The 24,449-nt window shown below is 39.7% G+C and overlaps 1 protein-coding gene across 4 annotated transcripts in view; it reads right to left on the bottom strand.

The window, feature by feature from the left end:
• The window catches only part of Kcnq5 (potassium voltage-gated channel subfamily Q member 5), a 556,834-nt gene that overhangs the window by 89,324 nt on the left and 443,061 nt on the right, over positions 1-24,449 (bottom strand). For 3 of the 4 annotated variants that reach the window (XM_050134658.1, XM_050134661.1, XM_050134657.1), the window contains 3 exons: positions 16,458-16,633; positions 16,065-16,190; positions 2,756-2,866 (listed from right to left, as the gene is read on the bottom strand). In XM_050134658.1, coding sequence (XP_049990615.1) covers positions 2,756-2,866; positions 16,065-16,190; positions 16,458-16,633 — 413 coding nt within the window. The remainder of the gene's footprint in view (positions 1-2,755; positions 2,867-16,064; positions 16,191-16,457; positions 16,634-24,449) is intronic. The other variant, XM_050134659.1, reaches the window with a different exon arrangement.

Raw genomic sequence — 24,449 nt, 5'->3', positions numbered from 1 at the left:
GTAAGCAGCATCCACCACACCCTCTTCATGAGCTCCTGCCTTCAGGTTCCTGCCCTCACTGCTTTTCGTGATCAACGGTTACACATTCTGTGAGTGATCAAAATAAACCCTTTTGTTCCCAAGGTGCTTTTGCTCAGCAATAGTAACCCTAACAAGGACCCTTTCCCGGCAAAATGCTCTGCTCTCAAAATTTCATTCAGGCTGCACTGTTAGCAGGAATAGAAGACAAAATGACAACTCAGGACCTATGGGGAGACCGCGGTCAAACGTTTCACAGTAGAGGCTGTGTTTCTCGGCATTGTTAGTTTTCTAAATGTTGTGTTTAGTGCAAACACAGTTTACAGATTTATAACATAGATTAACTTAATTCGCACATAAAAATGGCAACGTTTTATCAGAAACATTCCTGTTAATGACTGCTTAGCCTCTGATCTGTAACCTCACATAACAACATAGGTTGACCTCCCTGGAATGGTTTAGAGTTTCCTTATAGGATTCTTGCATTTCACTGAGAAAAGTTCAGAGGGGGCCTGACTCTGACTTTAACTGACCCCCAAGTCTTCACATACTTTCAAAACTCATCTCTGCTTGCTTCTTGTAGATTTGCATGTCCTGCCCTTGCTGTTAGTCTTCCGACCTGTTCCCAGGCAGTGTCTGTTATGCTGGCTTCTATTTAACAGTTCATTTATCTCTGTGAAATAAAAACAGCAGGTATTCTATGCCATTACTTTTGGGGAATAAACCCAAGATTGTATTTCACTGTTTCCAAAGGTATTTTCCTGCAGGGAATCCGATGATCGATTCTCTGTTCTTTTCTGAATTGTTGAGCCAGCTATAGGAACTGACTTTGGGTTGGGGGTGGAAACTCTGTAGATCAGGCTAGAGCCAGTTCTAAGACCGCCAGGGCTACCCAGAGAAACCCTGTCTCCAAAAACAAAATAAAACACATCACACAACTACAAGATGTGGATGTGGGAAATTCTGCTCCCGATCTGTCTTAAATTACCATTTTGCATCAGGAATCTTTTGTTGTTGCTATTTTTCTAGACAGGTTTTTCTCTGTGTAGCCCTGGTTATCCAGGAACTCTCTGTAGACCAGAGAGGCCTTGAACTCAGAGATTTGCCTGCCTCTGAGGTGAAAGGCCTGCACCACCACACACTTCTACAGTTTTGCAAATGAAGGGGAGTGTTTTTGTTTTCTGCATACTAATCACTTGATTTACATTATCACATTTTTCTGCCCAGAACTTATCTGACTTAATTCTTCCTCCATTATTTCAAGGAAGAAACATACTAAAAAAAAAAATCACTGGGCTAAATTGTGTCTCCTCAAGTTCACATGTTGCACGTACTTTAGAATGTGACTTATTTGAAGATAGTGAGGGTCCTCACCAGAGGTCATCTGGGGTTAGGATGACATCATTAGGATGTGTTCTAAGCATACAAATGATGTCCTTATCAGATAAAGAAATGTTGTAAAGACCCTCTCTACCGCAAGGACTGAGGTTTGGAACAGTATTCTCTCTCTCCAGGCTCTCAGAAGGGCCTCACCCTGCTAATATGTGGATCAGGATCTGCATATCTAGCCTTCAAGAACCTCCAAGAGTAACTTCTACTGTTGAGGACCTACAGTCTGTGGTATCCTGCCATGGCACTCCTAGCACACTAATATATAGAGCATTACTTAAATGATATATGTAAGTGATAAATGTCGCTCAAACTAATATATAGAGTGTTATATAGTAAGTGATAAATGTCCCTCAAACCAAGGTGCACTCTACAAGTCTGGGCACAGGCTGGGCAGTCCCTTTGCCATGGCTTTGGGTGGTCTGGGCTAGTCAAGAGTGATCCCTGAGTGTGGGAAGAACAAGCATGCCCTCTGAGGTCACTTGCAGTCAAAGAAGAAGCACTGAGAGCTAACGTCTTGGGTACTGAAAATCCCCGTCTGACCCTCATGTTCTCAGCTTTCTCAGGTATGTGAGTTCAGGTTTCAGTATGACAGAGGTTGCACATGGCATGGCCTGAGCTTGGAGCTGGGATGAGACTGTTTTCCTTAGGTGCACCTGCTGAGCCTGGACTCTCACTCTTTACTGTTGGCTCCCTGATGCCCAGTTTAGATGGAGTGGACAAAAATGATGTCCGGAGGGAGGGGGTAAATGGTAATGTCATGTCCATTAACGAAACAAGAGGCTAAAGTTACCAGAGAGTCCAGCTTCGTCCATTGAAGAAAAACTAGTCAGAAGCTTGGAGGGAGATAAATGTGTTTTGCATTCTGACAAAATGCAGAAACTACTCATTAAGAAAAAAAAATCAATGGCTGTGACACAGGAATAAATCATTCATCTGACACATTTACAAGACTTAAGGTCAGATGTTTTTTATTCAAGTGTTCTGGAAGAGGAATGAACTCCTGTGCACATCTATCTTTCCATTTGTGCATATTATAAAGCAAATTGCAGTAATTAATTTAAATGAAACTATCTTTAAATCTTCCTAAACATTCCAAATGTATTAGTGGCATGTTGACCAAAAGAATCTGAATTATTGTTTATACAGAGTTAGCTAGTATGAAGACTCTGGTCCATATTCTCTCCACCATATACTTGGATGCTTTTAGAAAAGTCAACGTTTTTTTGGAAGAATCCTATCGGTCAATGAGAGAGATCCATTCCTAGAAACACAGACATGCGAGGGCTCATTCCAGGAAGTGTTGAGGGCCCAATTGAAGCTGCTTTCTTGTTGCAAGGATACTCACAGCAGGAAGTGCAAAGAAAGAAATGCCAAGGAGTGCGAAGCCTGCAGAGAGCAATCTTCCCAGCCAAGTTAGGGGCGTTTTGTCTCCATAGCCAATGGTTGTCAGTGTAATCTAGAAACAAAGCCAACAGAACAGCCAGTTTAAGTACTTGAGAAGGAAGTTAGGACCCAGGACTAGGAGGCAAAACACTATTTCCACTAAACCATGACTTGAGAAGTCTTGTTGGCACATCTATTACTGTGCTTTGATTTTTCATGATGCACCATAGAACCTCTCTTTGCTCAAGGGAAGGAATATTTGGTCTTCCCTTGTAATACAGTCTTCCATATTGTCTATGTGCACTCAAAGGAAAGTAATTTGGTTAAGATCATCATCACTAACCTAGAAGAGATAACCCGGTGAATTTACAAGCTAGTACCCCGAACAATGACTTATTCTAATTAAGACTGTTTATAACTGGCCTTTTCTTAAAGCCTCATATACTCAAGATATGTTTTATGATTTGCAGAACAACAATGAAAGGTACACAGTTTTTGTCCTGAGATAGTTATAACATAGTAAAAGAGGCAAGACCTATACAAACAACTGAAACAAGACACAGAGCTGTTTAAAAATTCTAATGGGGTCGAGTAACCCGCTGAAGGTTTTGAAGGGGTCTGACTGGTACCAGCATGGAAGATGGCTTACCTGGGGTTTGCTACCATATTGAAGGTTTTGAAGAATGTACCTATCCCTCTGGCTAAAAGGCAGAATTGATAAAGGGATCTTCAGTGGGCTTTGGAAAGCAGAAGCTGTTCAGCTGGACTGACGTTACAGTGGGTTTGAAAAGGAGCAGTGGTTTCTTAACGTCAGTTCACTAAAGCTTAAAATTTTCCTTGTATATGTCCCTAAGCTTTTGGTGAAATTTATCTTTGGCAGCTATTGTAAATGAAATTTTCTTAGCTTCTTAGCCCCCCCCCCCCCGCTCTCCCTCTCTCTTTTTTCCTCTCCTCCTTCCTTTCTCTCTCTCTGCTTTTCTCTTTCTTCCTTCTTGTTCTCAGCCTTCTCTTTTTATGTCTTTCTTTCCCTCTTCTTCCCTCTCTTTCTTTCTCTCCCCTCCCTCACTTTGTTTCCTTTCCCTCCCTCCTCCCTTTCATTCTTTTGAGACAGGGTCATTTTTTTAGTTTGTAGGTGGAGCATGTACTTTATTTTTTTTAAATTGTTTTTATTGAGCCATATATTTTTGTTTACTCCCCCCCCCCTTCTCCCCACCGCCATTATCCCCATGCTCCCAATTTACTCAGGAGATCTTGTCTTTTTCTACTTCCCATATAGATTAGATCAATTTATGTCTCTCTTAGTGTGTTCTTTGTTGTCTAGGATCTCTGGGATTGTGAATTATAAGCTGTTTTTTTTTGTTTTATGTTTACTAGCAATTTATGAGTGAGTACATATGATATTTATTTTTCTGGGTCTAGATTACCTCACTCAATAGGATGTTTTCAAGATCCATCCATTTGCCCACCAATTTCAAGATGTCATTATTTTTTCCGCTGTGTAGTACTCCATTGTGTAAATATACCACATTATTCTTATCCATTCTTCAGTCAAGGAGCATCTAGATAATTTCCAGGGTCTGGCTATGACAAATAATGCTGCTACAAACATAGTTGAGCACATGTTCTTGTGGTATGATTGAGCATCCTTTGGGTATATAACCAAAAATATATTGCTGGTCTTGAGGTAGGTTATTTCCTAATTTTCTTAAAAAAAATAGCCATAGTGATGTCCAGTTTGTACTCCCACCAGCCACGCAGGAGTGTTCTCTTCACCCCACATCCTCTCCAGCAATATGCTATCATCAGTGTTTGTGATCTTGGCCATTTTGTAAGATAGAATCTCAGAGTTGTTTTGATTTGCATTTTTCTCATGGCTAAGGATGTTGAGCATTTCCCTAACTTTCTTGGAGCCATTTTCGATTCTACTGTTGAGAGTTGTCTGTTTAGGTCTATACCCCCTTTTTTTTTTATTGGATTATTTATTCTTTTGGTGATCAATTCCTTGCATTCTTTGTATATTTTGGAGATCAGCCCTCTGTCTGATGTGGGATTGATAAAGATCTTTTCCCATTCTGTAGGCTGTTGTTTTGTCTTGTTGACCATGTCCTTTGTTTTACTGAAGCTTTTCAGTTTCAGGAGGTCCCATTTGTTAATTATTTCTCTCAGTGTCTGTACTACTGGAGTTATATTTAGGAAGCAGTCTTGTGTGCCAATGTGTCCAAGTGTACTTTCTCTTCTATGAGGTTCAGTGTGGTTGGTTTTATGTCGAGGTCTTTGATCCATTCAGACTTGAGTTTTGTGCATGGTGATAGATATAGGTCTATTTTCATTCTTCTACATGTTGATATCCAGTTATGCTAGCACCATTTGTTACATATGTTTTCTTTTTTCTATTTGATTTTTTTTGCTTCTTTGTCAAAAGTTAGGTGTTTATAGATGTGTGGATTGATATACGGATCTTTGATTTGATTCTCTTGGTCCTCCTGTCTGTTTTTATGGCAATATCAGGCTGTTTTCAGCACTGTGGCTCTGTAGTAGAGTTTGAAGTCAGGAATTGTGTCGCCCCCAGAAATTCCTTTATAGTACAAGACTGTTTTGGCTATATTTTTGATTTCCCATATGAAGTTGAGTACCGTTCTTTTGAGATCTGTGAAGAATTTTGCGGGGATTTTGGATCTGTAGATTGCTTTTGCTAAGACTGCCATTTTTTTCTATGCTAATTCTACCTATCCAGGAGCATGGAGATCTTTCCACTCTATGGTGTCTTCTTCAATTTCTTTCATTAAAGATTTAAAGTTCTTGCTGAGACAGGGTTTTTCTGTGTAGCTCTGGCTGTCCTGGAGTTCTTTTCCTTGTTGAACCACATCATACACCTCCCATGCACTACTATTTTTTTTTCAAAATAATTAAAAAGGATTTTATTTCAATCAATTGTGTATGCGCATGTTTTGGTATATGCTAGTGAGTGCATATATCTTTATTTCTGACTTCACTGGACCTGTAAGCGATTCCCGTTGATTCTGGGTGCCACACTACAAATTTATCCCAATCTTCGGTCATCCCTGGCTCCTTGGGAGGCCAGGCAGATATACTAATTTCTACCAGCTCTGCTTGCTTCTGTTTCTCTTTTCCTTTAGTTCTTTTTCCATATACCTAAAATGGATGCCATTTTCTCACTCCCCTCTAATAAAATATTTCAGTGGTTCTCTCTTTGAGTTCAGAAAAGGTCCTGTCTCCTGACCATGGTCACATGATCTGGTCTCTGCAGACAGAGGTCATACTACTCTCGCATTTGTTTGGTGTATTTTAATGATGGCATTCCAGGAAGGAATATTTGGGAGAAGACCTAAAAGACAGAAAGGAGCCCTGGGAAGATTAAATAAAGGGGGATTTTCACTGATAGGACAGCATGTGTAAAAAGGCCGCCAGGACTATCCTGAGTCAAAAAGTATTCTTGTTTGCTTGAGGGAATGGAATGATTTCCTTCCTGGAAAAGATTTCATGGATTTCTAGGACTCCAGCGGTGGCCTAATGGTCTGGTATGGTAAGATGACTTGTTTTATCATACCACATCTTTTCCATATTGCAAGCACCATGACACAGAGTATCTCAGCAGCCCTCAGTCATAAGGGAAGTTAGCGGCTACTAATTGTAGTATGCAGTTAGCATACTGATTTGGGATGCTTTTAAAAAGCATTGATTTTAGAGAAACCAAGCCTAATAGTGGAATGTTTCTGTGACAGAAACAATGACCAAGGCATCCCTTTAAAATGCCAGTCTCTTTAGAACAGGAATCCAACAACAAATTAATAGTATAGTTCCTCCTTTCAGATGCCCCGGCAACCTGTGAGTTGTGTAATTCCTTGTCAGCTCTTTATGCGTATAGGACATTAGGATGCAAGGCTTGAATGCAGTGGTAACAGAACTGGAATCAGATCTGACGCCTCTGTGCATTTTGGGTGAGTCATGCGGATGCCTCATTGTTGTATACAGGCTTGGTGGGTGGGGGTGACAGGGACTCTTGGGTGGGTTCAGGATGATATAGAGAACTAAAGTGTGGTTGTTTGATAGGTTCTGATTTTACTAAGACATTCTGGGTAATTCCTGAGTGAAAGGATGTCATTATTTTCTGATACCTACAATGTTAAAAGTGAATCACTGTCTATTAGAGATTGGTTTTGCATAGCAAATATGTTTTAAAGGAATGAGCTGGACTAGAGTGCTGCATAATCAATGAAAAGAAAGCCCTGTTATTCTTTGTAGGTGAGATCATTTTCTGACAGCATATTAATATCTGATAATACACAGAGACGCCTTCTTCTTTTCTCTCCTAACTGGGAAACAAACCCAAGGCCTCTCTAATATAGGCAAATGCCCTGTCTCTGAGCCATCTCCTTAGCTCCAGAGAAGGTTCTGTAATCAAAACTTCTATGACAGCTACTTGTCTACTTAAAGTTTGATTATAATACATCATCACAAAACTAAACTATATATATAATATATTATAAATATTTTATTGCTCACTAAAACATATACAGGTATATTCATTTCCTAACATTCTTTGTGAAGAATTGAGATTCTACTTTATATTTTTACTTGTATAAATATCAGTCATGTTGCATTAATAGTTGATGTTATTATAAGGTATATTAAAAATTGTTTATTTTATGCAATTAAGTATTTTGCCAGCATATATACATGTATGTATATGTAACACATGTGTGCCTTATGTCCACAGAGGACAGAAGATATCAGATTTCCTGGAAGTAGAGTTACAGAAAGTTGTGAATAACTAGGCAAGTACTAGAAATGAAACCCAGGCCCTCTGCAAGAACAACAATGAGGTGGATGGAGAGAACCAACTCCTGTGAGCTGTCTTCTAACCACACATATGTGGCATGTGCTTCCCTGTGTCCACAGAAACATACCATATATAGACATGACAATAAATAAGATCATTACAAAAGCAACAAGAAAATGCAACAAAAAGGAACAAAACAAAATAAAGTAAAAACAACAACAATATAAACAGTAAGGAAGATCTATGGTCAAATTTGATGAGGTTAGAGAGTTTTTCTTTCAAGTTGATTAATTCCATTAGAGAATAAATATTTTCTCTTTCCTTTAGGGAATAAATCAATGACTATTTCTTGGCATGATTATAAAAAGTTAATTATCAATACTAGTTTTTAGTTAATGCATTCATGTGAACAAACTAAGACTAGACAGTTGGTTTTTTACAGTATGACATGACTTCTTCCTAACAGGGTCTTTGAAGAACAAGTCCTTTGTCAGTATCAGTAGTATGTGCCTTTAGTCTCCCTCCAATTTCCCCCTTCTTTGTTTCCTTCCCCTTTTTATTTCTTTTCCTATAGCACCTGATTTCAGAGAGGGTGTGGTCCTAGAATTTGATAGTCACCTTTGAGACTTGAACTACTGACAGAGGCGTTTTCTTTTGTTCAAACATCAGAGTGTTCTGTAGTGTGTAGCATCATCTAACTTGGATTCCTCTATGGCAGGTTCCTTGGGATATTAGCATTCATGATGGTTTTTTTTCAAACTTGAGGTAAAACATATAATAATAATAATAATAATAATAATAATAATAATAATAGGTGATATTTTCCTAGTGTTTGATAAACCAACTCTGTGTCCCAATCTCATTCCACGTATATGCAAATCTGTATTTTGTCAATATGATTTTTTCTATTACATGTATAGGAAATGATTGCTTAATTGCCATCTCCAGGTACTAGAGAGATGTCTCAGTAGATGAGAGAGACAGCTACACAAGGGTGAGGACCTGAGTTCAAACCCCCAGGGCCCATGTGAAAATATATGAGTGGCCATATAAACCTGTAAGCCCATTGTTGTGGAGGCTGGAGACAGGGGGATTACTGTGGCTCCGTGGCCACCAGCCTAGCTCCAGATTTAGTGTGAGATCCTATGTCAATGAATCAAAGTGGTGAACTCTAGAGCCGGATACCTGGTACCCTCCACTAGCTTCCACACGCACATGGGTACTTATACCTGCACATAAGTCCACCCACATACACAGGAAATAAAACAAACACTAATGCCTCAGCAAATCCCAGTGGTGGGTCTAGAACTCATGTCCATGGAGTATATTTCTTTCTCTTTTTAAAACAGCGTGTATCAAAAACAAGGGTACAGACACAGGTATGGGATGACGTTCTTAAAGGACCAGGATTCTCAATGAAGAATCTTAAGATTCTTCAGAGCGGTATGCTCCATAAATGCGTGCTATCAAGGTAAGTGTGAGTCTTAGAGATGCTCAAAGCAGGGTTGGGGTGGGTGGCTGGGTGTTGGGTGTATGGTAGCTGAGAACGCTCTTGAATCATTAGGACCTGCTATGTTGATTCTCTTCGGCTAAATAAAGCTTTGGTAGCTTTAGGTAATACATTGACAGTAAAAAACAATCATTTACTTTAACTTCCCAGACTGGTACTAATTTAGGAAATGATGCTTGGTACAACGATGCAGAAAAGAGTCTTACGGGTGAATCCAAAATAAGGAGAGCGGATTCTCTGAAGGTCGACCTAGCGTTATCAAGGACGTTGGTGCCCGTGCTCATTTCCCATGCATCTTACTTTGGCATCGCTGTGGGATGTGAGACACGTTGAGCACACCATACCCTAGACTGCATTTAGAAGCCGTCTGCATGACTTGCCTTGTGAAAGCTTGTAAGATTATTGGCATGGATTCCGAGACTTGACTTGGCTGATACAAATTCTTATGTCTGTCTGAAGTAATCTCTTCAAGGACACAATCTCAAATGCAATCTGTCTTCAGATGCCATTCGACCCGCTGCTAGATAGTGGCGTCCTTCTATCTGCTGTTATACACATTACAAAACGTAATACTAGCTTCATTGCCAGATGAACAGGAAATAATAAAAATTGCTCTTCAAGTGCAGATCATTATTAAAAAAATATTATTTCAGGAAAACCCGACCTGAAATTATTTCAGAATAAATCTAAAGTGAATCAAAGGTGAAAAAAATAACAAGAAAGGGGGAGATAATAATAGAAAATAACTTCAGAAATTCTATTCTTAAATTATTTCTGAATAAATCTGAGGCAACTGAGAAAGGAGAAAATGGTGCTAAGAATAAAAAAAAAAATATCATCACGTGGAGCTCTGGTTAGCATTCAGAAGACCCTGATTCCAGGAGCAAGGAGCATCTCAACCCGGATTGGTCTGTTCACTCCTCCTCCGCTGCCTGCAGCATCGCCCCTTTTAGCCACCACTGTGGAGCCCAGAAACCTTTTCGTCACAACCTCCAATTCCCAAGTCTCCTCTCTTGTGTCTGCAATGAAGAATACAGCTCTCCTTCATTCCGTTTGGGCAGACACTTCTACCAAACATCTTTAAGAGCAATGTCCACACCCCAAACAGCTACCATCCATGTCTGTGAACCTGCTGTGGTCTTAGCACTGGCTCTCATCTATGTGTTATTTCACATAGTGAGGTGGGCACATAATTTGTTCCTTAGCATGGAACTGTGTTCAGGGATCTTATTTGAATATTGCATTGATCACTGCTGATCACATTCCTGCATCCCTAAAAGATGATGACGGTGACAGCCTTCCCTTTCTATAGCAAGGACCTTTGTTTTTTAATAGTTGGAATTTGCTGGGGCACTATATTTCTAGATGGAACACAAATCAAATTCAGATATTTTATGTTGACAGTTTGAACTCCTACTAAAGATAATTTTCCCTTTTCTACAGCCTAGAACTAATAAACACTCAAGTTTAGGGTGGTCTCATTTTCCAATTTAATCTAGATACTACAGAGTTATTAAGGCACATGCAACATGGACAATTTCAATTAGAATTATCCTAACAAACTTTCCACAGAAGTCTTCGGTGACACATAGTAAATGGTGCAATCATCTAAATTTATTTAACACTAAGATCTAATATATTCTGTTTTTGTAATGAAAAGAAATAATAAGCCCTCTTATTTACTTTTCATGTTTTTTTTTTCCAGCGTCAGACAACTCCATTAATGAGTCAGCCAATATAAACAAAACTGCTTTAGAGTCACGAGCCCTTATTTTTATTCCTAGAAGCTTGGCACGTTGGAAGATCTTTTTATTTTTCACTCTGATTCTCAGGGCTAGATTTTTTAAAATGGAAACATAATTAGGCCATTCAGAAACCTGTAAAGTACAGGTTAAACACCAGTCAAAACAGTTTTATTCAAGTGGAAATCATTGAAAATACGCTGCTTCTCGCTGCAAATCACAGATATGACCTTTGCAAGCCTGCCTTGCGCATCTCTCTGGAGGAGAAGCTCGCTGGTGACTAAGCGAGAGTATATTAAGAGTTTCCCACACACCGTTTAGCACACAATACAGCAATTTGTATTGGTAATAAGGAGAAAAAGAAGAATAATGGAAAGAGAGAGAAAAGGCTGCCAGACTTAATTCACCAACAACGGCATCTCAAAGGGAAAAAGGTGCCCCTGAGTATCGCAATTAATTGAAATATATTTGAATTATCCACGAGAAGCAAACACTAAACCTGAATCCAGATTGCTGGAAACAGGCTGGGATATAGGTTGCTTTCCCTCACTCATATGAAAACCCACCCATTTTCTCAGTTTGCATCTTATTGTTCCACGAGTAACAGGTTTTCATTTCCTCTCTATACATTAGAGGTATTTCAAGAATGTCAGATCTCCTTCTGATTTCTATCCTTCTTTCAAAATGCAGAATGTTTCTTGTATGTAGGGAGGAAGAGCTGGAAATGAAGCCATTTTGGTTAATATTGTGAGTAAACATTCAAAGTGATAAGTTTCATTATGGCATTCCCTTTCTTTTATTATTTGGCACTTCTCATACATACGTGTCATTGTATCTTGTTCTTATTCATTCCTCTTCCTAATTTCTCTGACACCCTAGCTGTGTCACTTTTTGTGGGCATCTTCCTCCCCACAAGCAGCCCCCAACTTTGGCTCCTACGTCACACGTATTCCGTTACCCTCTCTTCTTTTTAGCATTTGAATCCAATTTTTTTCTCCCCTCCATGATTCCTTTTCTACTTTCATTAGGCGAAGGCTTCACATACGTGTGTGTGCACACGCATGAGCACACATTTCTAGCTAGACTTCCCATATTAGAGAAAGCATGCACTGTTTGTTTTTCTGCATGTGGCTCACTTAACCGACTACGATGATCTCCATTTGTGTCCACTTTCCTACAGATGCCATGTTTACATTTTCCTTTGGGGCAGAAAAATAACTCACGTTTATCTTATTTCCTGGGGTCGAGGGTGCACATGAGTGTGTGCATATGCATCCACGCATACTCATTTACATCTAGACTCCCCATCTTAGAGAAATCGTGCACATCCACTTTGATTCTGTTTCTTAGGGACCACACAGAGTGCAGCAATCAACATGAGTGTGCATGTGTCTCCAAGGTGTGTTGATTTAAAGTTCCCGCATATATACCTGGTCGTGATATAGTCCTCTTTTTAGTTTGTTGACGAAATTCCACAGTGACATCCATTGTGGCTATTCAGCATAGATTCTAAGCAACGGTGTACCTCTCTGCCCCTTTCCCCCATCCCCCTGTCTTCACCAGCATACACAGTCATTTGTTTCCTTGATGACAACCAATCTAAGAGGTGAGAAAATCACACGTCAGTTGTACATTTTCTCTATGGCTAAGTTTTGAACATTTCTTTCAAGTATCTATTGGCTATTTGTATTACTTCTTTTGAGAAGTATCTGTCTAGTTCATCAGCGCATTTACTGACTAGATGGAGTTTTGGTGCTGAATTTTTGCAGTTTATGTATTTTGGATATTGATTTCCTGACTGATGTGCACTCAGCAAAGATTTTCCTCTCATTGTGTAGCCTGTCTTTTTACCTAATGGTTCTGGAAACCAATCTATTAATATAATAGACTACTCTGTCACCAGCAGCATAATCTTGGAGATGTGTTCTGATAAGATGTTTTGTTTGTTTTTCGAGACAGGGCTTTTCTGTGTAACAGCCTTGGCTGTCGTGGAACTCGCTCCATAGAACAGACTGCCTTTGAACTCTCAGAGATCCTGCTTCTGCTTCCTGAGTGCTGGGATTAAATGTATATGCTACCATTGCCTGGCCCTGATATTATTTTTAAAAGCCTAAAATTTAGAAGAATTTATTTCTAATTTTTATTTAATTACTACTATTCAACCAAGACATTTATCAAGTTCTGCTTAATTTGGTCCTGAAAAATTCTCATTGTCTCTGACAGGACCCAGTCTACGTGAATGGCCTTTGGAAGAGGAGTGGATTAATAGACAACCCTGACTTCCATCTGTGCTCCATGAAGGGTAAACACAAACACCCAGTGCTTCAGGGATAGTTTAAGATGATGCTATGTTCTTAGTTCAGAAAACAGCTGGCTAGCACTCAGGAGGCATTAAGGGTGGTTTGTAAGTGAATTTTCCTTTGTGGAGTAAAAGGAGTGGAAAATTTTTACGTAAGTGGGAAAAGGGTGCTCTTTAGGGAGAAGGAGGGAGGAAAACACAAAAGATAATGGGAGGAGGGTCAAGGGGAATAGCAGGATGCAATTTGTCTAAGAGAAGAAATAAGAAAATGGAGGGGTTTTTAGGGAGGAAAATAAATACAGAAAAAGGAGGGGTGGGTAAAACACCAATAAGGATTTTCAAGAAGCCACAAGGAAGCCCACTGTTAATAATAATAAAAGAAACCTGTAGCACATGTAATTCCATGTATATAAACATATATACAGGGTTTTAATGACTTTTTCTCATCTGGGCCAAAGGTGCTCCCTCCAGATGCCAAAGATCACATCACAAAAGCTTCAGTAACAGACATGAGAATGCCCTCTTTTTAGCTGTTGAAAAGGGCTGTCCAAGAGACTCCCCAGACATGCAACTCATTGCTGCTGCCATGGTTACCTCCCAGGGGTGGAAGTTATGTCCCGATTGCTGAAGACACCACACACTTCAGAAACAGGATTCAGAAACTCCTAAGCTGGAGCTGACTTGAAGGTTTGCCCTCCTTGATGATCAGATTTGATGGTACCAGAAGGCATCACACAAGCTTCTAAACGAGGGAGGCAACCAACAGCCCTACCCAACTGTGATGCCAACGAACCACATCTACAGAACAGCATGGCACAATAACTCCATGGGAACAGGAGTGGCATTTAAGAACCAATAGCTCTGTAATTGGACTTAGTCCTGCTAAACAAGAGAGAAAGTATTCCTGGTGTTGGAAGCCTGGCTAACCTCTCGGTGCTAGTGACACCATGGTCTTTGCAGGAGAATCTACAACTACTAACTTACTAAACCAGCATAATCTCCAACAACAGCCTATAAACGCATTTACTTATACCCAAAGGTAAGTGTAATCTTCACCTCTTATCAGGAAAACGTCTCTTTGCAACAGATGGAGACCACTTCAGAAAATTACAACCAATCAAAATGCAGAGCTGTGGAGCTGAGTCCCAGTGGATTCATCTAACAAATCCATCTGCAGGTTCAGGGACTATTGCAGAAGAGGTGGTTGGAAGACTATAAGAACCACAGGATCAGGGAGTTTGCTGTGAGAATGTGTCTCCTAGTAATATCAGAAGCTATACCCCCAAAGTATAATTAACATGATTGCCCAAACATGAGTTGAACACCAATGGGCATGATGAAGTAGGTGGGAGAAAGCCCATGAGGCCTCAACTCTACACAAAGTACTATGGACAACTGAGATTTGCTGGGAGTGGGAGAGGTGGTTTTTCCCGTGGAAGAATATGCCAGTTGGTTTTCTAGTACCAAATGGTCAGCCCTGAGAGCATGCACACAACTAACATTGTATGGACTGAGCAGGGACCACTCAGGAATACACATGCACACAATAATAATGACTGAAGAAAGAAACCGTAATTTGAAGGACAGTGGGGAGGGACATATGTGAGGGTTTAGCAGGAGAAAATGCAAGGGAGAAATGTTGTAATTACATTATAATCTCAAGAATGAAAGAAAAACAATTTTTACACTATTCTAAAGCTTGTTTTGTTCCATATTACTCCCTTTTGGAGTCTCATAAAAGTATAAAATGAAAAGAAATGCGATTTTTGTGTTGTACAAAATACCCTATATATTGTAAACGTCATATTAGGGTCTAAGTTCCAAATGACTGTTCTATAAATTCTTTGTAAATGCAGGGAAAATTTTACCTGAAAGGAAAATGCATTATTCACAGCACACCCTTTCCAGACTATTGGAGTCTGCATCTTCATGACTTTGGAGCTATTTTACAATCCTGTAAGTTGAAGATAACACATAGCAATGCGAAATAATTTTACCTTATCCATGTGTAAATAAGTTATGTCTAGGGAATGTTCACTGATCTGTTGCCTGTATTGTGAAAACAGCTAGATTCTCCTCCATTTGTTCTTCTGTTTCAATATCCAAGCATTTCCAGCAATTAGTAATTCTCTGGACTTTGGTCAGTACTTTGATCTGACTGTGACGCTTTACTGGTTTCTTCATTGATAAATTTTAAATAATGAATTAAATATAATAGTCTGCATTGCTTTCTATTTGTATGATAGTTGTGAGTTTTACTCATCCTTGTTTGGAAGCTATTTATAATGATAAAAAGGAAAAGTGGGGTTTTTGAATGGAAAGTTTTATAGTAATGTGTCCATGGTCTCTGCTCCTACAGGCTGCTCACTGTCTTCTCTTCTTGATCGACTGATGCATTGAATTCTTCTCACTTTGAATCTGCTGCTGTTCCAAGTTTCTGTTTCAGTTATCTTTTTCGAAAGTTTTATACTATGATAGCCCAGACTGACCTCAAGCTTGCCATCCTCCTGCGTCAGCCTCCAGTGTGCTGAGACTATAGCAATGTGCACCACACTTATTTTATTATTATGACAATCAAAAACTATTTCCTCCTGAGTGGTAAATCAATTTATTAATTGTCTATTTAAACTTACAATGTTAAAACAAATAATTCTGTTAACATTTCCTATTTTCAAAAATGATATATTTTTACTGAACATCCCAAAATAAATCATAAATGATAGTCTATGTGTAAATTTAATTTTGTTTTCCCCAAAAGGCACAGAAACCCCCAGATAACTTATAAGTACCATACATTTCCACATTCATCTCTTTTGAAAGTTAGTATTTCATTGAGACCATTTACTGAAAACCATTTTTGTTATATTCAGTGTTACATTCACGATAGCCGATAGATTAAGAACAGATTCTTATACTTACTGTGCCCCACCAGAGAGCATCCGCGTATGTAGAGAACTCTTTATTGGCGTCCTTTTCCACCAGATAGACAAGAAAAGATGAGAAGATAAGAACCAGAAATCCTATGTACCAAGCTGTGATTAATTCCTAGGGATAAAAGGAAAGATACATTTTAAGGGTAGGAAGAATCTTTGAAAAAGTAAATAGGAAATCCATGTACAGGTCAATCATTTTCCTACTTCTAGGAGTATATGCAGGTTGTTAAAGTAATGAATGCATTATGTAGCAGGGCCCAAATGGCTTGAGCCACAGTTTGAAGTAACTGCCTGTGCTGTTTATTAAATATTATTGTAATCAATGGGAATATTTTTTTCCCAAAAAGTTTGCTGTATAGTTCAGAGAGCACATTTTTACCTTGCTGTGAGCATAAACCACTGAGCCCAGCAACTTCCAAGTGCCTCCCCTTCTGTCCATGCGCACCATACGCAGGATCTGCAGGAACCGGAGACTTCTGAGAGCCGAGGTGGCAAAAATATTACCCTGAGTTTTTGCAGAAACAACAGCTATGGAAGCGATAAGAACAATGGTATCTGAAAGAAACAGGTTGAGACAGCCGTAAGTCACATGACTAATACCTTTAATGTTACTCTTTTCTTTTTTTTTCTTTCTTTTCTTTTCTTTTCTTTTCTTTTCTTTTCTTTTCTTTTCTTTTCTTTTCTTTTCTTTCTTTTTGGAAAGTTAATGAACCTCAGTTTGAGGCCATAGTAAACAGAACAGAACACCCAGCCTTACCAGCACTTGGTCAGCAGCCTATGACTGCAGAGTGAAAAAGACCGTAACACCATAACACGACATTCCTGTCACTTTAACCCTGGTCCCTTGACCTCTCTGCACCTTTACCTGTACAATTCTGAATCCCATAACCTCCAACAATTTGAACAACAACCTCTAGAGGGTTCAGTGTCTTGGGGGAGCTGCAGGGTTAGTAAAGCCCTCTTTTAATATAACCCTGCTTTCATTAATTCCTTAGTCTGCACCAAAAGCTCCCAATTCAGTCTCTAACACCATGGCTCTGGCTCCCTGGCTGACCAGAGAGATGAATCCATGCACTCAGGAAATGTCCTACTTGGTGTAAAAAATGCTTCTTATTGTTTTTGCAAACAATATAGCAACCTCTCTGTGTCAGGATTCTCTCCTGTTGTGGAGTCTGCAATTGTGCCTACTGTTTAAGGAAGGGCTCTAGTAATCTCAATACTCTGGGCTCTGAATATGCTCTTTTAACTGGTCTGTTGGTTAGGGGAGGGCTTGGAGCACAAATCAAATATCACCTCTGTTGCAAGACAGTATGCAGTTTGCATGGAAATGGATACTTAATGTTTGATATATTGGCATTCGGCTTAAAAAAATCAGCTCTTTTGTAATTGAAACAGGCTAAAAGGAAGAGGATTCTGAGGCAACAAACACAGGGAGACAAAGGATGGCATCCTGTCAGTATTCACGTGTCCTCCATATCCTTAAGCCAAATTTCCTTCTTGCTTCAAGTAGGTTGTACGTGTGACTAGGCTTCCACACTCCAGGGCTGAGTTGTGCTCCATGGGTACAGCGTGTGGCATTTGAAATGTTTCTATGATCCTCAGGAGTCACGGATGTACAAATGTGTCTTCTTCGTTCAGCTTTTCTTTCACGATGGTGGGACTGTTTTGTACAAACTGACAGGACCCGTCTGACTAACTCCTCTGCTGTCTCTTCTCAGGTTCTTAGTCGGAGAGAAAGGACCAGTGATTGGCAGTGCAAGGATTAGCCACAGGGCTCTTCCAGTCAGGCCTAAACTCTACCTTGTGAGGAGGGCCCGAGAGCCTGAAATGCATCCTTGAGTTTATGCTCTTGAGAAGGTACAAAATGTGTTGATGCAGATACCGAAGATGTATTTTAAGTGAGTAGAAGCCATCTGCACATGTGTGACATAATCTTATTTACAAAGCATGTACATCAGTTAGAGCAGGCTAGGGAGCACATGCGACTTTGCCTAGGCAGTCACCACTAATTAGCTGTAGGGGGCCGACAACCAGGTGACATTAGAAATGGGAACTTCTTATTTTTGAAATTATAAATTTCCCACAATGTTGAAGTTTTATTACACAGATGTCTAATTTGAAATCAGAAAACAAATTGGGAAAATTACGTGTGCACAAGAATCATGCTTCTTACAATCTGGAGAGACTCTGACAATAGTGACTTAAAAAAGACACTGCTGTTATGACCTTAGTGGATAGTTTTGCTTTCATTTTATTGTCTGCTTGCATATTGTCAAGTACGCACTCCATTATTTCTGTACTAATGTACTCCAAACACTGGAAAGAAACAAATGGCTAGTCGCGCTGCACAATACGCAGGAGACGAAACTGACTATCATGCCTGGCATGTTTTATAATTTAATGACTGCATGTTTAAAAATAGTTTTAAATGTTTTGTGTGTGTGTGTCTGGGTCTGTGTGGAGTCATGCGTATGTGAGTGCAGATAGATACCCACAGAGACCAGCAGGTACTGGATACCCAGGAGCTGGACTTACAGGCCATTGCAAGCCCCCACCTTGGCTGCTGGGAACTGTACCTAGTTCTCTGTGAAGTCTTTACTGATGCATGATCTCTCTAGACTTCAAATTTATTTCTGAAGTTATTTTGGAGATTAACTTACTTTTATTTTACACATATGACTGCTTTGACTGCATGCATGTCTGTCCTTGACATGTGTGTCTGTTGTCTAGAAAGGCCAGCAGAGGACAGGAGCAACCCTGGAACTGGAGTACCAGATGGTGGTGAGCTACCACGTGGATGCTAGAACCTGAGTATGGGCTCTCTGCAAGAACAGCAAGTGTTCTTAGTCACCAAGACCTTTCTGGAGCCCCACAGACTTATCTTAATTGTTATTAAACCTATTCATTAGAAATTGAATCTCATTTTCCAGATAAGACATGAGGTGTGGGAATGAATATATTGAATTTTGAAAATCAACTTTCAATCCATTAGACTAATACCTCAAAGAGCATGCTGTGGAGTTAGCACGTTAGAGGTAAACTAGAGAAAGTAAAAAGAACACTGTTAGTCGGAAGAAATTTTAAGATTAGTCATACAATGAATCATACTCTAAGTGTCTGAAGTCATAAAATATGTATAGGCAGCTACAGATTGGATTCAATACTCTCACTGTAATTCAGGTCAGAAGAGGAGGCCAGAGTTCAGTAAAATGAGTGGTTAAATGGCAACCAGAGAACCCACTATTTTCCTATCGGTACCACAAGCAGTATTTCCCAAGGTAGTATGAATGTTAGGAGTGATCTTCGCTCTTATTCATATATCTATGACATTGCTGTCTGTAAGTTTATAGACTGGAGATTCCGCAGGATTGCATCTTTGTTATCTTCTTGTTTTTATTTTAGTTTTGTTTTACGTTTTGTTTTAGGTAACCCAAGAACTGTTTTAAATCACCTAAGTAATTCTAACAGCACATGAAATGTGAGACTTGCAGATCGACCTTAGATAAACAAATACATAAATGGCGCTTAGATAATACATCTCATTAAGATTCCTAATGCAAGGCTGGTGAGATGGCTTAGTAGGTAAAGGTACTCGCTGCCCAAGCTTGATGACCTGGATTTGATTCCCAGAACCCAAGTGGTGGAAGAATGGACTCCCACAAGCTGTCCTCTGACATTAACATATACTGTGGCAACCCCTCAATAAATAATAAATAAAGGAATAAAAAACCCATACTGCTTTGTAAGCTAATTAGACTATATCAATCAGTAGAAGTTGAAGAGAGATACTTCGCCTGAGTGAACACTTGCCCTCCAGAAGAATTGGGTTATTACATAAAAATATCAGGGCAGGAGTGGATACATCTTTAACAAGTTTTTGGCCAGAGAGCACTTTAAAGGTCCCTGAAACAATACAAGCTTTTCTCATTGCTCTTGGTTGCTCAGAATAGCTAGCTGGTAAGATTCTCTTGCTAAAGACACAATGTACATTGGTAGCAGGATATGGAGACTTCAAATTGGAGCTGACCTGAAAACATCTTCACTGCTGACTAACTTTCATAGTGCTGGAGTATATTATGCAGGCCACTGGGAGGAAAAGGACAATAATGTTGTCTTATGACCAACCCTATATCCTAAAATACTAGCTTTCCAGGCAAGACATGCTACTGGTACAATAGTGGCACAAAGGTTGTGGGGTAACCAACTGCTTTAGGATTGGATTTGAGGCCCATTCTTGTGGCATAATGTCCCACTGGCCTGGTGCCAGAGGCATAGCAAGCAATCTCCACTAACCATGAAACCCCACTGGGCTATACCTGGCCTAGGTCTGGGAGTTTTCACTCAGCCCCTAATCCATCCTTTAAGTTACAGATACCTTTTGTTGCCCTATGTAAATCTTGTCTGAGAGTTTCCCATGGATGCAAAGTCTATGCAAAGTTTAGGGGAACCTGGCACACCATGGTGTCTCATGAATCAGGCATTTGCACCTGGCAGTTGTATTTTCAGAAACTTCATTCAGGTTGTTTGGAGCATATGGAAATCTGCTGGATAAGTGTAAATATAACAAAAAATAAAAATGCCAGGAGGCGAAGAAAGGGACTTCAGTTCACGGAGATTGAGCCCTCTGCAGCCACAGAGGCTAAGTTAATTCTCAAATGTCTCTGAGTCTTCATTTCATGGACCAGTGTGAACCCACGCACCCGCACTGAGTTACTCGCGACAAGCTCTCCTGGAAGGAATTTATGTCTGGCACTGTAAAATTTAATCAAAAGCTCATGGCTTAAGAAGTCATAGGCCCTAAAGAGGAGCCAACTACCACAGTTTTGCTAAATGACATGTCATTAGATTGTCTTCTAAATATTTATGCTTACGCTCACAGATTAGTGCTGCCCTCAACCTTTGGCAGGGAGAATTTTCTTTTCTAGTCAGTAGCTAATGCAGAGTTTCATAATCACGCTCACAGCGTCAGAATCAAGGACTCCTGAGTGCTCAGCCTGAAATGGGACATCTCTATCAACACCATCTGAGGATCAGAGAGCATCACAAAAGAGGGAACGGAAGGAACCGATGAAACAAGATGGGAGGGTGCTGCAAACACTTTGTTCTAGACATGGCATGGCTACTGTGCTCACAGCCTCTCTCCGGCTATGGCTGCCAGCTCAGGATCAGTCAACAGGATCAGTCAACAGGATCAGCCAACAGGAGGACGAACTAACTGAGCTCCACTATTAACTACAAGAAAAGAAGAGGACAAAGGAAACACTGGGATATATGGAGGTGCCTAGGGGGAGTGGGATAGAAAAGTCGGGGGTTCCTGGGTAGAGTGGGTGGGGTTCGAAGGTGCAGAAGACCAAGATTCATTGTTTCACTCTATAAAACAATTGAAGCATAAATACATTCTGTTGAAAATATTAAGATATATTTTGAAACGTTGGAACTTTGTGTTTGTGAAGATGCTCCATTTTAGTGCCAGTAAAAACTACAGATAGCTCCTACAGGCGAGTGATTAATTGTACACAGGGTTATTAAAAGGTATTCAGATTCATTTGTTTATTGGTTTATGTGCTAAGCAGCAAGGGAGGGTCAAGAATCAACCCTTCTATTGCCTCACAGGGGTCATTTGTAAGTGTCCAGAGACGTATTTGTCACAGATGGGAGAAAATTGATATTGGTATCATGAGTGTGTGTGTGTGTGTGTATGTATGTGTGTGAGCATGTGTGCATTATGCTACTGTTTCTAATCATTCAGACCATTCTAATACCCATTGAGAAACTGAAGACTGCAGTTGTCACAGTCAGTAACCAAGGCTCATCATCTCTAAGTAGCCGAGATGATGCTGAGACTGTGCTGCTAAGAGCTATGTCACATTGCCACATCAGTCTTTGGCTGAGTGAAGTCCAGGGCAGGATGACAGTGGGGGAAAGAGAAGTGGGAGGTTATGAAAGCAAGTGTGTAATGAATCAAGAATAAATCGCTATCACATACAGCACAGAGGAAAGAGAGAATGCAGCGAGGGTCGAGGAGACATAAAATAAAGCTAAGAACATATGGTCTTTGTAGGGATGGATCAAGAGAAAATGGGGTCAGAGAATGAAATAAAACCACTAATAAAGAGCTCAAGACTATGAAAAAAAGAAAACCTGTAGGCCCTAATGCTCACCTCTTCCCAGGCAAACAGATATGGACACCGTGGGAAATGCTGAAAGACCACTTAGTGATTCTAAACAGCCGGGTAGAAAAGGTATAAAATATGGACTAAGGCTGTACCATGGAGGAGGTTCGCAATGTACTGAGTCATTCTGAAGGATTTGTCAATGATTTTAAATTTGAGATGTGTAGAAACTGCAAAAGATTTGAACCAAGTAAAATCCATAATGGTATTTAAGACACACTGGGGTGTGAAGGAGCTCACCACACTCTTCTAATTCAGGTCCAGTATTGTGGAGTCAGCAAGATCAATAGGAATCAATCACTATAAATGGTGTCTAAAGGAGACAGTCACCAGCATCTTCTATTGTGAGGAAAATTCACATGCAAAGCTACTCCAATGCCTAGCCTGAAGATCCAATGCCTAGGCTGAAGCAAGAGCAGTTCTACATCTGTACTTGGGAGATTGTGCTTTGTTGCTACAATTAGACTACATCATGTGTCTATTAGGACTTAGCTCCCTGGTAAGAAATGAGTTATAAGAACTGAGAAAAGCATGGCTGGACACTTAACACTAGTAATGGTAAGAAGAGAGACATTTTAGAAGTAAGCCACAGAAGTCGCTGCTGGAGACATAGACACTCTGAAGGTGCTAGGCTTTTCAAATTCTTTCTGGATACTTAGAAATCTTTCAGAAATTCAGAAATTTCAGGTTACCCCTAATATCATGGATTTCTCCCTTCTGCTTAAAATTCTTTTCTTTTTCTTGTTTCTGGAAAAACCAGAAGAAAACAAACAAGTCCTCCTATGGATGATATCACCTCTTACCCTCCCTTTATGTTCGGGTTCTTAGAGCTGTTTTGAGAGGTCTTACAATAACCCCAAATTTGAATGATGTTAATGAAATGTATATTTTAAAGCTAGAAAGTATCTTTTCAAGCACCAAAATACCATACGTATGTAGAAGAGAGTACATGGATTTATTTCACCTATCGATTAATTAATGAAGTTTTGGCTTAGTTTTGGTTGTGCTATGGAAATGTCAAGTCAGTATATCTGCTCACCTATTTTTAGTAAAAATTATTTACTATGTTTTGGGGAGATTATACTATAATTACACAACTTCCCCCTTCATTTTCCTTTCTCCAAGGCATCCCATATATCAGCCTTTGGTCTCTTTCAAATTGATGCCCTCTTTTTTTTTTCATTAACTTTTGCTATCTACATCTGTATAATGTAGGAAGGAGTCAGCCTTGCCAAGCTAAATATGAACAGATCACCCAAAGGAAGTTCTTTACTTCCAACCATTATCACCTGCCAGTGTAAGAGTCAGCCATCGATAAGTTTAAAAGAGGCCTGAATCTCAGTAGTTTACCCTGAAGCAAGCCCTGGTTGCAGGAAGGACCATAAACTAAGGTTACCTGAGCACCACCCAAGAACAGACCATCCAAAGGAAATGTCTAATGATCCAACAGCTGTAGATAGGATCACCTGCCAGCACACACTCACCAGGACACCCTAGACAAATGTCAGCCAATAAGGGGTCCTGAACCTCAGAAACCCCTCACCACCATCGTTACTACTGTAAAAATCCAACTCTAACTAAGCTCCAGGCTCTCCGATTATTCCAATACATTGGACATATGGAGAGACCAAGTTGGCAAACTTGTATAAAATAAAGGTTCTTTGCTTTTATATATGGGACTCAGTCTCCTTGTTGGTTTTTGGGGGATTTTGTGGGTTGGGGCATAGCAAGTTCATAACTAGTTCATTTGTAGAATGCTACTTGAATATATGTTTTCAGGGCTGACCATTTGAGGAATTCTTTTAAAGGACTTTTTTTTTCCTAATTAGAGGATTGCTATATTCTAAATTTGAATTGATAAGCAATACAGTAATAGCTTAAATATAGTGCCATTATGCGATAAACATGTGATTAAACTGTTCTAAGGTTTTCACACATAACCTTGTATGTTATAAACATTTACCAATTGTATGTGTGTGTGTGTATGTATTTACAGATTCTTTGATTTCACATTATTTGGAGTTATCCAGAATGACTTTACCCAGTTCCCACCCCCCCCCATACTTTATTTTCATTAATCTGTCTGCTTCTTTAGATCATGGATGGTCAAGATTGGTTTTTGTAACTGTCCAAAACAGGTAATTTATCCTCGAATGTAGAAAGCTATCCTTGAGAAAAGGGTGTCCTGTGAATGGGAT

This window comes from Alexandromys fortis, unplaced genomic scaffold (assembly GCF_014885135.2).
Source record: "Alexandromys fortis isolate MF-2015 unplaced genomic scaffold, M_Fortis_MF-2015_v1.1 scaffold_20, whole genome shotgun sequence".
Taxonomy (NCBI): domain Eukaryota; kingdom Metazoa; phylum Chordata; class Mammalia; order Rodentia; family Cricetidae; genus Alexandromys; species Alexandromys fortis.
Note: the sequence above shows the minus strand (reverse complement) of the source record. Positions and strands in the feature narration are given on the sequence as shown.